Below are 16,551 nucleotides of genomic sequence, written 5' to 3'. Positions count from 1 at the left end.
GTGATAGGAACCTATCTTAGGCTGGAGTGATAGAACAGCGACAGTGCTACAGTGCTTCAGAAACCTGTCTTAATGAAATAGGCATTCATTTACTTTCTCTACTTTCAATTACAGGGACAAGAAGGATTTCCTGGAGAGAGTGGCCCCAAGGTACCATGTACTCTTCTAACAACTAAGAAGTGCCCCTGGGATTATAAAATGTATTAGAGGACAGGAGAAGTATAACTGTAAACAAGAAGAAATTTTTATGAGTAGAAGTAGGGAAGAAACAGACTTAAGAACATATTTTTTCTTTAATTAGTTTTGTCTTTTATAAGTGAAGGGAATAATTCTAAATCTCCTCTTTACATGTATTCAAGCCTTCCCCTCTCTCTTTTGTCCTTGCCTTGATCAAAATAAAGTGTTAGGAGATCTAACATTACAAGATTTCACCTAGATCAGTGTTTCCGATATGTTTATAAATTCCTTTCTGATACTATGTTAGCAGCGATGTCCTCTCCCTTTAAGCTTTCACATTTGCTACAAGTATTTGCCGACCTCAGGACCTGTGATAAGTAAGGTCAGGGGAAATGATCAAGAGGACAGTTCTGGTCTCCATGAAGGTTGTGTTCTGCTTGGAGAGGTAAAATATGGAGCACGCACTGTGTTGTGTCCAATACTCTAAAAACAAGACAAAACACCTCAAAGACTGAAAGAACATCTTCAGGTTAGATTCCACTTAAAAACACTAGGATACATGGGGCTAGCACAGCAGGTAGGACATTTGCCTTCCTCGCAGCCAACCCCTGCACCTCGTGTGATCCCCTGAGTCCACCAGGAGTGATCCCTGAGTGCAGAGCCAGAAGTAAGCTCTGAGCTGGATGTGACCCAAAATGATTTTTTGAAAAAAAAAATTGAACAAAAACACTGGGATACAATCTGTAATTTTAATAGTCATTTATTTTTCTGTATTTATTTAGGGTGAAATTGGAGATCCCGGTGATCCAGGAGAAACTGGACCCAAAGGAGCTAGAGGCAAGATGGTAAGCTTTTAAGACTCCACCGCTTTCTCAATCTCAAATGCTAAGGGGTTCTTCTCCATCCTTTGCATCATTACTTGTTCCCAACTACCTGTAAAATATGTGCATTTTTAAGGAAAACTGGAGAAAGGGAAATACATTACTCATCCTCCAATGCCAGCAAGAGGCAATGATTTGGTGGCTTTCAATGAATGCATTCACCATCACTAGATTCCAAGGTACCATTATTAATACTGGAAACAGGAATATTTTTCAAGAAATGCTTGTGATCCAAAAAAGTTACAGTTACAGTAACTGTAACTTTAAAAGTTACAGAACTTTTAAAACTGTAACTGTAAAAATGTTACAGAAATTTGCACTGTTCAAATATGGTGAGTTTAACCCTGTTTCCCTGGCTGATTTAATGCAAACTAAAGCCCACTGGTAGCTTCACTATTAAGACTCCTGTGAACTACTTTTTAATGAGGTGTATTTCAAAAAGTTCACTCTTTATTTACTGAATAGTGTCTTCTGAATCTTGTGGGGAAGTTTCCACTTATTCTATAACTAACTATGTCCTCCTGGAACATATTCTATAACTTACTATTTCCTCCTGGTCATGGAAAGAGGGATGCTTAGGTGCGCTTAACAGAGCATTAAGAATAGACCTAAATTTCAGGTACATCTCAGTGATATCAGCATCCTTTGGTCCCACTGGGTTATGAGCAGATTTTGGCATTTGCTACTTCATTGTATATCTTACAGTGTGAAGAAAAGAGATGGAAGCTTTAGAAGAGACAATCAGATGATTATCTCTCAAAACATTCTATGTCTCTCTTCTTCAGCACTGATCAGTTAACAATTAATCTGTTAAGATCTTAATTTAAAGTTAAGATCGTAAGTTCAACTGTTAACTGATCTTAATACCATCTCAATTAATAGGAAAACATAAATCTGATTGAAAAATAGATATTGGTAGTGATTGCTAGTTGCTTTACCATAGTTCATTTTACTCTGATCTATTTTTCTTTTCTACAAATAAGAACACAAACTTTGTTTAGCAATCACTTGGGTTTCAGGGATACAAGATAAGGAAAGTTCTTTTGAACTCCATTGTTTTCCTGAGAGGATTTCTGCTTCCCAGCTGGGTCTCATTTCCTCATGTTTTTGGAAAACTATCCTTTAACATTATCATCTCCAAAAGGTGGGGGGCAGCGGTGTTGAAGACTGATGTAATTAGAAAGACAGTTGGAAATGACTTTCAAAATAATCCAGATGTCATCTACATTGAAATATCTCTGAGGGAAAAGAAATATCTCTGGATCCTTTCCCTCCACTTGTTCATAGAGTAGTTCGTTCTAGAACATGGGAAACAAGGAAACATGCTCAGCTGTTTGCTAGGCTTCATCCCCAAATGACACATTCATCATTTTTTAATAACAAATAGAAAATATATAAATTTTTCCTCTTGGCTTTAGGTAGTTGAATTTCTCCCTTTCCCTTCCCCCCAATTTGTATAATTCATCACTGTTGGTAACTTGCTCATTTCACCTGCCAAGCCGCTTTTTCCCACATCTCTGTAGGAGTTCTTGAACTTGGAGTTTAGACCTGGAAAACTCTCAGGTTTTCTTCTTGAAAGGCAGAATTTTCCATGGGAAGAGTCGAGGTAGATCTTTGCATGAATGTGGAGTGCTGCTGTTCTCTTGGGATCCTTACTTTTTTCTTTTAAATCTTCACCTTCATTTTTTTCCCCTCACCTAAAATTTTTCTTTAATTTTCCAAGATGTTTACTCTGTCTCATGTGTAGATACATGATTTTTCACTTGCTTTTTAATTTTTTTTTATCAATGTTACATACCCACTTCAAAGCAAGGTTTCTCATTTTCTGTACTGTTGACTCATGGGACTGAATAATTCTCTTTGTGAGGGACACCCTGTGCATCATGGAATGAGGCCAGCTCATGTGAAACCGCATCCCTCTCACTTCACCATCTCTGGGTCATCTAAAAACATCTCTAGACGTTGCCAGATACACCTCCCTGGAAGTGCAAGCACACACACTCAGATCTCTTCCCTACTGTTACTTTGTGTTCTACTCTCGGGAGGTTTCCTGGACTTTATGTCAAAGCTCTTCTTCTATATTTTGACTTATACAATCTGACTCATGTTAGATGATTGTGATGTCTTAGACACATTTAAATTATAAACTGGGGGCTCGGTTGGTAGACAGTACAAGGGGATCAAGCATGTGCTTTGCGTGTGGTCAATCCCAGGAGTACCTTACACACAAAGCCAGGGAGTAGCCTCCAAGCACCACTGAGTGTAATCCTCCCCCCCAAATTAATGTTTTTTTAATAAGAAATATTTTATTGAATCACCGTGAAAAAAAATTACAAAGCTTTCAGGTTTAAGTCACAGTCAAATACTGATTAAATCCTCATACCTTCACCAGTGCACATGTTCCACCACCAAGAACCCCAATACACCCCCCTCCCACCCCACCCCCCATCTAAGTAGCTAATGATCTTCCCTTTATTCTCTATATACTTTGAGTACATTCCATATTTCCATACAGAACTCACTATTATTGTTTGGAAATTTTCCCCAACAATCAGGCCTGCTTAATAGGCATCATCTAATAATTTCTCTTCATTGCTGAGAGTGAAGACTTTGAAGGCTATTGCGGCCGCGCGGTTTTGGGTTTCTAATATTTTAGCTCAGTTCACAGTCAAAATGGATGGCTGCAAGAATCCGCTCTGGTGCCAAAATGGGTTAGGAGACCTCAGAATCATAGTCTTTAGGCACGGAGGGTCTGCTTCTCGTGCCGGGGCTCCGGAACATCTCTGGGCGGAAGGCGCACTGAGAACGCCGCCCCTCCCAGCCCAAATTAATGTTTTCTAAGTTGTCTTTGCCTAACACATTCTTTTCTCTTTCTCGCATATGTGAAAATGGTCTGCCTCTTCCTGTTGAGGGGAAGGCAAATAGCCCAGTGCCAGTGCCCGTGACATGGGACTGATCAGGACAAGTGACCCTACAGGGTGACTGGCTGAAGCCCATGGCAGATTTCTAACACTGTTTCTGTAGATCTGTCTGCTTTTCCTAGTCAGATTCACCTAAGAAGATTCTTCTCTTTTTCTGCATAGGAGTAAGGATTTGAGCACCGCTTCTTGGTAGCCACAAAGTAAAGGAGATCTGAGAAGGTCCCAGACTGTTTCTTGCCCATTCATTTGATTCCCTGTCTTCAGGATGGAACTGTTGCCTCTCAACTCCGCTTGCAACTCCCTAGAGCCAATACCTTGACTCACAAGGCTTTGCTATGAGTCCTTATTTTGTTAGCCTCTTCCCTCCACTTCCCTCCACTTCCCTCCGCTTCCATGTTCAGAGGAGCCAGTGCTACCAATTCCAGAGCCTTCTGGAAATATGCAGCATGTGCCATGTAGCACGTAGGTTCCTGGCTTCCTTACTGGTGACTGGGAAGAGCTTAGTTGGATCTGCTAAGGATTTAATATCTGCTTTTCAGCCCACAAAGGTTTACAGCTCTTGTCTCCTTTCTCATTCTTCTAATCTTTGATGACTGATTTTTGACTTTAAAAAAATAACTACGTGTTATCATTTTAGAAAAACCTGGGGTAGAAACAAAATTCAAAACATGCATGCACTGAGCATTTTTATTCCCAACTATAATCGAAGTCTTCCAGAAAAATTGTGTATGTCTTTCTTTTTGGATCAAACCAGCATATAATGAATGCATACTTGGCTAATGCAAGAGACATTTGTTGATGCCTAGGCATTGCTTTTATAAATTAAGTTGATTTCAGACAGCTTCGTTTTTTATTCCCATAGAGGTCATAAATCCAACGATATTTTGAATGAACACAGGAATATTGCACTCACTTTTTAACTAAATTCTAGCTTTTTATGATAAATTACATTGTTGAATGCACATGAAAAAAATTCCTGGCATAAAAATTTCACAGTATGTAGTCAACAATTGTTGTTTTTATTACTGCCATTATTCTCCAGTTCACTAACAATATCTCCAGCCAGCTGTTAAATGTTTTTTGTTTTTTCAAGAGTTTTTATATTTAATTTTTTGCTTTCTCTGAGTTTTTTTGTGCATTGTTTTTAATTAGTGAATCTACCATCTCATTTAGAGAAAAAGTTCTCCTTTAATCTAGCTATTTCAGGTCTGTAATCTTCCCTAAGGAAATAATAAGAATTATGCATATAACCTTATAGTGTTATTTCTTACTACCATAACAGTAAATCTTGGATGACAATGATAAGGAACTTGATTAAATAAATCACACAGCGGTGAAAAATTATTTCACTAAAGGCAATTTACTAACACAAGGTGTCCAGATTTACTAAAAAATACATGGAAGCGTACAAAATTATAACTTTAAAATAATATAAAACCTAGGGGCTGGAGCTATAGCACAAAGGGTAGGGCATTTGCCTTGCTGGGAACCCGAGTTCAAAAGATTCCCAGCATCCCATTTGGTCCCCTGAGCACTGCCAGGAGTAATTCCTGAGTGCATGAGTCAGGAATACCCCCTGAGCATCGTCAGGTGTGACCTGAAAAGCAATAAATAAATAAAAATAATATAAAACCTAATACCAAATAATAAATAAATGACTAGTAGAAAAAAACACCAACATCTTGGGTATTATTTAAAGGAGAAGGAATTGCTGAGGATTTGTTTCTTCTGTGTGTTTTTTGGAATCCCCTTAATTTTCTAAAATGAATGGTAATGTCTTTGAAGTTTCAAATGCACATGAATACATATGAACACTTTTAAAATAGATATATTCTGCTTCAAGGTGTCTGGGGGGCTTCCAGGAGAGCTGGGATCACCTGGAGAAGCAGGACCTCCTGGGCGTAGAGTAAGTTGAAAATCCTTAAATCATAACAGAACCTTTTTCAGCAAAACTTAGCATATGGAGGCCTTCATCATTCAATGTGCATGCTTCTTACTATCTCGTCAGCCTAGCAACTAGTTTTTCACATTTGTGTTCTCAGAGAAAGAAAGAGAAATGCTGATTAAATAGCAAAAAGTCATTTGGGGGAGTTGATTGAACGAAATAAAAAATATTAGTCTAAAATGAAATTTCTCAACTATTAGTAAATTTTATTTACCTATTTAACCATGTTCTCCTCTTGGATTCAGTGCATCACTTATTATTAGAAAGTGAAGCAACATCACTAGTGCATCAGATATCCAGATTGTATTCATGTGGAATGTGCTTTCTTGAGGAGGGGTCTTCAATCCTTTTTCTGGGGGGGGGGTGTATCTCACATGTATCCGTGAGATGTCAGCTTATTCCTTTCCCAAAGACAAGGTGGTATCTTAGAGACACTCCACTCTGCTCATTTTTGAAAGCCATTTAGAATAACCTTCCCAGCTTTTTGCTTTGAGTCTAGTCTCTTTGCCATCCAGCCAGTCATGGAACAGAAGAAAGCTCAGCTCTGGATTCATTGTAGGAGCCAAGTCAAAGAATGAGGTTGAGCACCTCCAAGCTGAATTTGTCATATGGACAGTTCAGAGCATCCAATTCAAATCTGATTCTGTTCTACAGCTATCCACACCAATTTAGAGTATCCACTCCATCCTGGGGTCTCCAACATCCAAGAAATGAGGATGGAGGAGAAGAACCTCTGCTGGCTTGTGTATCTCCTGCACTGCCAAGTTTATTCCCCTAAAAATAAGTGTGGGCTAGGAATATAGTTTAGGGGAGATTGCTTGCCTTGCATGGATGAGGCCACTGGTTTGATCCCAAGGAAGGGTGGGAAGGAAGGGTGGGAAGGAAGGGTGGGAAGGAAGGAAGGAAGGAAGGAAGGAAGGAAGGAAGGAAGGAAGGAAGGAAGGAAGGAAGGAAGGAAGGAAGGGAGGGAGGGAGGGAGGGAGGGAGGGAGGGAGGGAGGGAGGGAGGGAGGGAGGGAGAGGGAGGAAGGGAGGGAGGGAGAGGAAGGAAGAGAAGAAGGAAGGGAGGGAGGAAGGAAGGAAGGAAGGAAGGAAGGAAGGAAGGAAGGAAGGAAGGAAGGAAGGAAGGAAGGAAGGAAGGAAGGAAGGGAGGGAGGGAGGGAGGGAGAGAGGGAGGAAGGGAGGGAGGGAAGGAAGGAAGGAAGGAAGGAAGGAAGGAAGGAAGGAAGGAAGGAAGGAAGGAAAGGAGGGAGGGAGGGAAGGAAGGAAGGAAGGAAGGAAGGAAGGAAGGAAGGAAGGAAGGGAGGGAGGGAGGGAGGGAGGAAGGAAGGAAGGAAGGGAGGGAGGGAGGGAGGGGAGGGAGAGGGAGGGAGGGAGGGAGAGAAGAAGGAAGGGAGGAAGAAGGAAGGAAGGAAGGAAGGAAGGAAGGAAGGAAGAAAGGAAGGAAGGAAGGAAGGAAGGAAGGAAGGAAGGAAGGAAGGAAGGAAGGAAGGGAGGGAGGGAGGGAGGGGAGGGAGAGGGAGGGAGGGAGGGAGAGAAGAAGGAAGGGAGGAAGGAAGGAAGGGAGGGAGGAAGGGAGGGAGGAAGGAAGGAAGGAAGGAAGGAAGGAAGGAAGGAAGGAAGGAAGGAAGGAAGGAAGGAAGGAAGGAAGGAAGGGAGGGAGGGAGGGAGGAAGGAAGGGAGGGAGGGAGGGAGAGGGAGGAAGGGAGGGAGGGAGGAAGGAAGGAAGGAAGGAAGGAAGGAAGGAAGGAAGGAAGGAAGGAAGGAAGGAAGGAAGGAAGGAAGGAAGGAAGGGAGGGAGGGGAGGGAGAGGGAGGGAGGGAGGGAGAGAAGAAGGAAGGGAGGAAGGGAGGGAGGGAGGGAGGAAGGAAGGAAGGAAGGAAGGAAGGAAGGAAGGAAGGAAGGAAGGAAGGAAGGAAGGGAGGGAGGGAGGAAGGGAGGGAGGGAGGAAGGGAGGGAGGGAGGAAGGAAGGAAGGAAGGAAGGAAGGAAGGAAGGAAGGAAGGAAGGAAGGAAGGAAGGAAGGAAGGAAGGGAGGGAGGGAGGGAGGGAGGGAGGGAGGGAGGGAGGGAGGAAGGAAGGAAGGAAGGAAGGAAGGAAGGAAGGAAGGAAGGAAGGAAGGAAGGAAGGAAGGAAGGAAGGAAGGAAGGAAGGAAGGAAGGAAGGAAGAGAGGAAGGCGGGCCGGAGGGAGGGAGGAAGGGAGGGAAAGAAAAAGAGTGATAATGAACTTGGTGGAGAGTATTCTGCATAGGATGCTGTGGGTGCACATTTCAGACTGTTAACTTGCATGTCTCCAAGCAGTGAATCATATTGCTTTGTTTTTCCTAGGGTGTGAAAGGGAGCAAGGGATTGACATCATTTTCCGTAGGTATCTCTTGACCCATTATGTGTTTTTCACTGAAACCTAGGACCTAGCCATCTTCTGTTGGTTGACCCTCTGTTTACTTTTTCAACTCCAGGTGTGCGATCTCCTTCAGTATGTGCGGGACCACAGTCGTAAGTTTCTTGCTTAAAATTCTTACCCCAATTATCAGCATCTTTTGGAGAAGAGAAGCAAAATAACTCAAAATTGAGATAATGGAGCCTTCGAGTTCTTAAAATTAAAAATCTTTAGAGTCATTAATAGTCTGGTGACTATTAATTCCCTTTGTGGCTGTCAGCATGTCTACTAGAGCCTTGGGTACATCGATTTATGGCTCTAAACTCTCTGGATGCTGGAATCAATCAGAGCAGGATCACATTATGCAGAAGAAGGACTGTTAACCCCTGACAATCACTCAGGAATTGAACTTCCCTAGTGTAAGAGTCATGAGACGGGGGTGTCCAGATGGGCGGGGTCTCTGATTGTATCTTCTCTCTCCTTTCTTGAAAAGGTGTGCTTGACTATTTTTAGTAGCACTGATTGGCTTTTAAAATTACTCATTCTGCCAATATTGTTTTCCTCTCTCCACATTTTAAAGTAAAAAGACATTTTGATTTTGCAGATGTACTTTCAAATTTGCTTTAAGATTCTTATAGCAGCCACTCCAATCAAAGTACATGTTGGTGTCGTCAAATGAATTCCATGTACAAGATGAGGAGAAAATCAACCATTAATGTTCCTCTACAAATATGTAATGATTTTCCACCTAAGTATATGAGTGAAAGGAGTGATCCTAAATTTCCTGAAGATATTTTTGGGAAGGGGTGAAAATAGACAAAATAGGACCTATTTATCTAGAGAACACTTTCTTCCAAAATTTTTGAAAGCTACAAATGCAATATTAATCTTAACCCTTTGTTTTTAATCACTGTGAGATACACAGTTACAAACTTATTCATGATTGGGTTTCAGTCCTACAGAGTTACGACACCTACCCCTTCACAAGATCTTAACCCTTTTTTATAGCAGAATGAAAAGCATGGATGATGAAATCAGAATCTATTCATCAGGTCATGTGAAAGTTGACTGGTTTGGGGGTGAATTAGCACATTAGACTTTTGATGAGTCATGTAACCCATAGCACAAATAGATATGTATTGTGAAAGATAAACCAGAACTCAGGCAATGTCCAGGTGCAATGAGCCCTGGTCACTTGAGGGGCCTGACACAAAATTACAAATAGAATAGAAGATAGAGGCCAGGTCAACCAAAAAGTAGGTACAAAATTGTGTCAACGTTTAACACAAGGAAGCCACCACCAATGACTCCTGCACATTATAAATGTATGTGTTCCCGTTACCACATAACTTGGCCTCTCTTAAAGCTTTGCCCAGAGGATCCTGCAAGTCAGAGGCATAAAACCATCCCATTCACTAAAACTTTCTGCTGTGACTAAGTGTTGCACCTCACTCACTGTCCAATATGGTAACCATCTCATTAAAATCTGTCTAGTGGCTCCCATACAGAACAGGGCAAACCCGAAATCCAAGCCTCATTTGTTTCAGAGTAAATCCCTCTCTAGACGTTGATATATACACAGAGCTACATCTATAACCATTCCCAATGAACACAGGTTTGGTCCACTTATAAACAAAACCCATTAATTAAAATTTAGTAACTTTTTTTTCTTTTGGGGTTACACCTGGTAATGCACAGGGTTACTCCTAGCTCTGCACTCAGGAATTACTCCTGGCGGTGCTCAGGGGACCATATGGGATGCTGGGAATCAAACCCGGGTTGGCCATGTGCAAGGCAAATGCCCTACCCACTGTGCTATTGCTCCAGCCCCCAAACTTAGTAACTTTTAATAAATAAAATTTTTTGCTAAATAAAAACATGCTAGATTTAAAAATAAAAAACTTTTTACAATCCGTGGTTAAATTTATGTGTTTTCAAAAAAAATTTGTGTTTTCTTATAGTTTGATAAATATAATGTTCTATCATGTATTTCTTTTCATTACTAACCTTTTCTATAGTTTATTATATGAATATAATATATAATAATCATATAAAATATGTGTTAATCAGCCATTTATGTTATTAGTGAAATTTCAGATCAGAAGGAGGCTCTAAGTTTGTTAAGTCTAGTTTGGTGGTTAGGACCCCAACACTCATGTTGTTCAAGGATTAAAAGCATCTGTACACATATATGATAGGTACACACATATCATATCATAGGTACATGCATATATGTAAAATTGATGGCCACAACCAATGAATGTCTTCATAGAGAAATTCAGAGTTCTGAGAGCTCAGACCTTCTAACTTTCCAAATGTGCCACCCCACCCCACCCCACCCCATGTACCACCTGCTTCTTTCCTGGGCAAAGGTCTTTTCTGTCTCACACTGGCTGCAGGCTACTTGAATGGCTGGTGGTGGCCCGCTCTCCCAGATCACGCTGTGCAGCACGTTTGTGAAGATGATCTGTCTGCATTTCCCCCACCCTCAATCTTTGTCTTGATTTTTCAATTAATGTTTTTAATTGAATCACCATGAGATAGTTACACAGCTTTTATGATCGGTTTCAGTCATAAAATATTCCAACACCGATCCCTCCACCAGTGTACATCTCCCATCACCAATATCCCCATATCTCTCCCGCCACCACCACACCCCTCACTCCCCCTCTCACCGCAGCCTGTCTCTATGGAGTCACTTTTCTTCTTTCTGTCTCTGTGTCTCTCTGTTTCTGTGTTTCTCTGTCTCTGTGTCTCTCTGTCTCTGTGTCTTTCTGTCTCGTCTGTCTGTCTGTCTGTCTGTCTCTCTCTCTCTCTCCTCTCAGGCATTATGGTTTCACCCCTTCCAGGCACTGCCCCCTAACTTGTCAGCCTAACATCTTTCTTTTTTTGTGTCATCTACAAAAATAAAAAAGAAACATGACATGCAGGGCAGAACCCTAGTCACTATGATACAGACTTCCTATTCTGACAAAGAATAATTTAATCTCCTTTGTTCTTTCCCCCCAGCTTGCAGAAATGGTGAGTAATCTTATTGACAGCCTATTATAATCAAGCTCCAAAATGTCAGACATCTGGAAAAATAAGTTCGAATAACATGTTGCCTGCCAAATGATATCAATTTTATCTGGACTGGCTTTGCTGTTTCATTCTGGCATGTAATCCTGCCTCCAAGAATTGATGCCATTTCAGCTGCTTCTCAACAGGGATTTCTCTACCAGTGGTTTGATTTTTTTATATACTTAATATACTAATGATGAACAGTTCCATTGATCTAGCCTCTCAATATTTTGGTAATATGCTTTCTTCCGTTGGGATCCTCCTTATATTTATCACATTGCTTCTCTAGTCCAGTGTTAGGGATTAAGATGCAGAGGGCAGAGAATCAGGATGACAACTCAAAGGGCCTGAGCAGCATCTTTGCCATGCCAAGTATTAAACCAATAGACCTGGTTGGCCAAGCGTTATGAGACATGATCCCTGGTATCCTGAATAAGGCTTAGAGAGAGCTCCCTCACACCTCCAAAGAAGAAGTCAGGTGGAAAAGTGTGGAGAATAAGTGCAGAGATTATCCCATAGCAAATAAACCCAATGTGAACTCACACAATGCTAAATCCTTGGAATCCATGCCTGCTGCTAATAATGAATTGACTCAGTACCTTCCCATGATTGTTTTCAAGTAATGCTCCTTGAATAATGCTCCCTAATGCTCCTTACATATGTTGTTACACAAAAATGAAAGTACCTTTTGTACCTTTATAGTAAATACATGATGGATGAAAGGACTCAAAGTACTCAAAGGGTATGGCTAATTCACTGAAAGTCTATGTGCTAGACTCTGTCCAAAGTACAAAGAATGTGGGGTTGAAAATAATTGGTGTGACTCTCATCTTCAGAGGGTCCGATGGTAGTGCGAGTCAAGATAATTAACTGATGAAAAACTGAAGTTGCTTTGAGTTTCTGTAAAAGAGATCAAGAACAGAACACTTTGTCATAGTATAATGTCAGGGATGAGGAGAAGACATTTCTAGGCACTGACAGGTGCCCACTAAGACTGAGACATTGGGAAGGAGAGAAATTGGCATCTGGGAAAAATGGAAGTATAAGCAGGGTCCTTTGTAGATTATGATGAGTCTAGGCTGTATATAAATTGTAATGGAAGGGTGCTACAGAACTCATTGATAGCATGAAAAGGAGAAGCATCAGTTGATGAGCTCCTGTGTGTGTGTGTGTGTGTGTGTGTGTGTGTGTGTGTGTTTTGGGTTGGGGGGGCACACTCAGCAGTGCTCAGGGACTATTTCTAACTTGGTGCTCAGGAATCACTCCCAGTGGTGTTCGGTTTCTATAATGATGAGGTTCAAATTTGGGCCCCTTGAATGCAAAACATCTGCTGCAGCCCTTGAGCTCTCTGCCCAATCCTTTTAAAGCTTATTTAAGTTGTCATGGAAACATTAGGGTGTGTACAGATGAACATGAGAGAATAGTTAGGAAGGTACCAGGTATTTCAAGCAAATAGGATCATGACCTATTTGTTGTTACCTTTGTTGTGTTAGCAGTGGTTTGCTTGCCCTTCCTCTGTCTTTGTCATCAAAGTGTGTGGCCATGGACCCATACTGCGTCTTCTCGTGGGCCGTCTGTGTTTCTAGAAAGGCCTACAAAGGACCATTAGGAGCCAACCAACATTCCTGAAAATCCTAAGGATTCCAGGTGGCTTGGTCGATTTCAGAGTTTATTTACAAGTTGAAGTCATCCAAGTTGGTTTCTTTTTTCCCGAAACTTGAGTAAATTTATTATATTCAGTGTGTTTACAATCATACTGACATTTTTGGACTTGGTATACAGTTATGTTACCTCACACATCAAAGTGTTCAAGACCCCAAAACCCACTCTATGTTCCCTGAGTCACATTTCATCTTGAAACTGGGATTTTTTCCAGGGCCAGAGCAATAGTACAGCAGGTATGGTATTTGCCTTGCACATGACCACCCCAGGTTTGATCCCTGAGATCCTATATGGTCCGTGGATCATCGTAGGAGAAATTCCTGAGCTCAGAGTCAGGATTAATTCCTGAGCATTGCCAGGCATGACCCAAAAAGGAAAAAAAAAAAGATTGAAATTGGAATTCTTCCATTTGGCCAGCTTGCACTGAGAATCTCCTTTTCCCTTTATGTCTAGATGAAGTCTGAAAGAAGGTCATTCTATTCTTGATATCATATGAAAATTTTATCCCCCAAACCAGCATAATCACATTCATGGTTGGGGGAATAAAACGCATAATCACATTCATAATCACATTCATATCATTGTACTCAGAGGGTTGAGCAATAACTCAGCAGACTGGAGCACAGACTTTGCCTGCAGGAGGCGCAGGTTCAATCCCCAGCACTACGTGTTTCCTCCAGGCATCACCAGATGTGTTCCCTAAACCAACAAGATTGGAATCTACTCATTTTTCAAATGTAAAATTGACATGACCTTGATATTTTTTATATCCAATCCATCCTGATTATTAGACTCAGGCTAAAAAAATTTTTTCTTGTCTCCATGGAGATGAACAGTGTGATTTGGGATTGAATAGTGCGTCTTAACTTGTCTGGTAATAATGCATTGGGCTGGTGAAGGTCAGAGACTCCATGACCAGAAAGACAGAGTAATCTAAAACTAAGAAGGGTCAGGTCTGCAGCAGAGGAACACCTCCCATGGCCTCCTGGGGTGCAGCCCCACAGACATGATTTCCTGAGCTCTCTGAGAAGAGCTGATAGATTGAGGATGTATTCGTTGTCTCTGAATCTGACTTGCTGACTCTCTCCAAGTCACATCTCTGAGATTTTGCCATTTATTAAAGTTTTATTCTTCTTCCTGTAACTGTCACTGGAACTGTCACAAGACTGTCCTTTGTTTCATTGTTTTTCATTAGGTCATTTATTAGTTCCCCGATGGATGGCAGGAACTGATTCTCTGTGGATCAAGACAGACACCATCCCTGTCTCTATGCTTCATAAGTTATTGGGACAAGAAGACGTTAATCACATTGCCCAACAAATAGAAATTGCCAGCTTTGATGAGTGCAGGGAACTGAGATTAGAATGAATTGAGTTGGGATCAGTGAATAAATCTCCTATTAATGCTTACATTCAAGTTGAGCCATCATAATTCAAAGTTTCTCTAAGTAATAAGGCATATTTCTTAGATAGATTTGCATTTTTCACTTCAGTATAATGGATTAGTTAAAGCTTTCCTCCTCTTCCTTTTAATGATACAGTTCTCTCTTCCCATGTAAACATCTGTGATGCTAATTAGAGCAGGAATGACTAGTATGGATGGGCACCTCCTCTGGGCCTGGCCCTGATGTTCTCTGTGCTCTGCCTGTGTTGATTCACTGAATCCTCCACATGGGTCTGTACAGAGGGTGCTTCTAGAAGTGGCATTTGACATATGTGCGAACAGCGAGGGGGCCAGTCATCTGGATGAGGCCACATGGCCAGCAGGGAGTTGGACCGGGGCTCTCAGCATTTCTGGGTAGTGCCAACTCTCACCCAGCAGTAGTCTCTTCTGTTTGTTGTATGTCTGCACCTTTCCTGTATTTCTGAAATAACCAAATGCTGGAGAGATAGTATAAGGGTTAAGGTACTTGCCTTGCACCCAACTGATCTGGGTTCAATCCATGGGACCACCTATGGTCCCCTGAGAGGAGCCAGGAGGAAACCCTGAATGTGTGTCACCCCCAAATAAGACAAACAAATTAGAAATATCAAGTCCTCAAAATTGTCAGCCAAGCTTCCAAGTCCTTTCACTTTATACGTGTGACAACCTACTACATTTCCTCAAGCAAACCCCAAACAAAAAAGCATGTGATGTCATTTAACTGAGTAAAGTGCTTACAACCACTATAGTGCTGCTGATCCTGTTTCTGAAAGGAAAGGGCATATCTGTCTACCCTTGAGCTCTTTATCATTTAGAATCAATTTGTCAATGACTAACGATTTCATTAAAAAGTCGAATGATAGATTGGGGGTGGGATACTTTACTCAAAAGAGCCAATTTCATTTTGGAAATAACATTTTCTAATTAGCCAAGATTTATATCTTTACCGTATAATGGACTTATTTCTAAAATTTAGATTAATACTTACAATTATTATTCAGTATTTCACTCTGTGGCTCTTAGACACTTAAAATCACTTTGCTTGGAGGGTCTCTATTTTACATAAAGTGCTCCAGGATATAAGAGTATGTTCTTCTGTCTCAGGGATGCCAGAATGCCCCGTGCACCCCACTGAGTTGGTGTTCGCCTTAGATCAGTCCCGGGACGTCACCCAGGAGGAGTTTGAGCGCATGAAACAGATGATGTCTTCGGTGGTACAGGCAGTGCGAGTGCGGGACCGCAGCTGCCCAGTGGGCGCCCGCGTAGCCATCCTGTCCTACAGCTCCCACACCAGGCACTTGGTGCGCTTCTCCGACGCCTACGCCAAGAACCGACTCCTCCAGGAAATTGAGGCAATTCCTTATGAGAGATCGTCGGAAAACCGGGAGATGGGCAAAGCCATGAGGTTCATTTCCAGGAATGTCTTCAAGCGAACGCTTCCAGGGCCCCGCACAAGAAGAATCGCCACCTTTTTCAGCAGCGGGCAGTCAACTGATGCCCAGGCTATCACCACGGCCACGATGGAATTCAGTGCCTTGGACATTGTTCCCGTGGTGATTGCTTTCAGCAACGTGCCCTCGGTCAAACGGGCCTTTGCGGTAAGAGGGTTGGGCTTTCTTCAAACTTTGGGCAAGGCAACTGTCACTGTCACTGCCACTGTCATCCCATTGCTCATTGATTTGTTCGAGTGGGCACCAGTAACGTCTCTCACTGTGAGATTTATTGTTACTGTTTTTGGCATATCGAATATGCCACAGGTAGCTTGCCAGGTTCTGCCGTGCGGGCTTGATTCTCTCGGTAGCTTGCCAAGCTCTCTGAGAGGGGCAGAGGAATCGAACTTGGGTCGGCCGAGTGAAAGGTGAATACCCTACCGCTGTGCTGTCACTCCAGCCCAGACAAGGGAACTATGTTCAAAAATCTATATAAGAAACTATGGAACTATACTAAGTTTTTATTCCTATGTCATCATCATCATCATCATCATCATCCCATTGATTGTCAAATTTCTCTATAGCTCTCAGTAACGTCTCCATTTGTCCTAGCCCTGAGGTTTTAGAAGCCTCTCTTTACTCGTCCTTCCCAACGAGGGAGGCTCTTTGTCTTT

At 41.9% G+C, this 16,551-nt stretch overlaps 1 protein-coding gene across 1 annotated transcript in view; it reads left to right on the top strand.

The window, feature by feature from the left end:
- The window catches only part of COL6A6 (collagen type VI alpha 6 chain), a 113,303-nt gene that overhangs the window by 74,397 nt on the left and 22,355 nt on the right, over nucleotides 1-16,551 (top strand). Inside the window, 7 exon segments of the mRNA XM_004603930.3 lie at nucleotides 115-150; nucleotides 960-1,022; nucleotides 5,823-5,885; nucleotides 8,252-8,287; nucleotides 8,383-8,419; nucleotides 11,313-11,324; nucleotides 15,552-16,045. Coding sequence (XP_004603987.3) covers nucleotides 115-150; nucleotides 960-1,022; nucleotides 5,823-5,885; nucleotides 8,252-8,287; nucleotides 8,383-8,419; nucleotides 11,313-11,324; nucleotides 15,552-16,045 — 741 coding nt within the window.

The sequence above is a fragment of the Sorex araneus genome, chromosome 4 (genome assembly GCF_027595985.1).
Source record: "Sorex araneus isolate mSorAra2 chromosome 4, mSorAra2.pri, whole genome shotgun sequence".
Classification (NCBI taxonomy): Eukaryota; Metazoa; Chordata; class Mammalia; order Eulipotyphla; family Soricidae; genus Sorex; species Sorex araneus.
The sequence above is the reverse complement of the archived record's forward strand: the minus strand, read 5'-3'. Positions and strand labels throughout refer to the sequence as shown.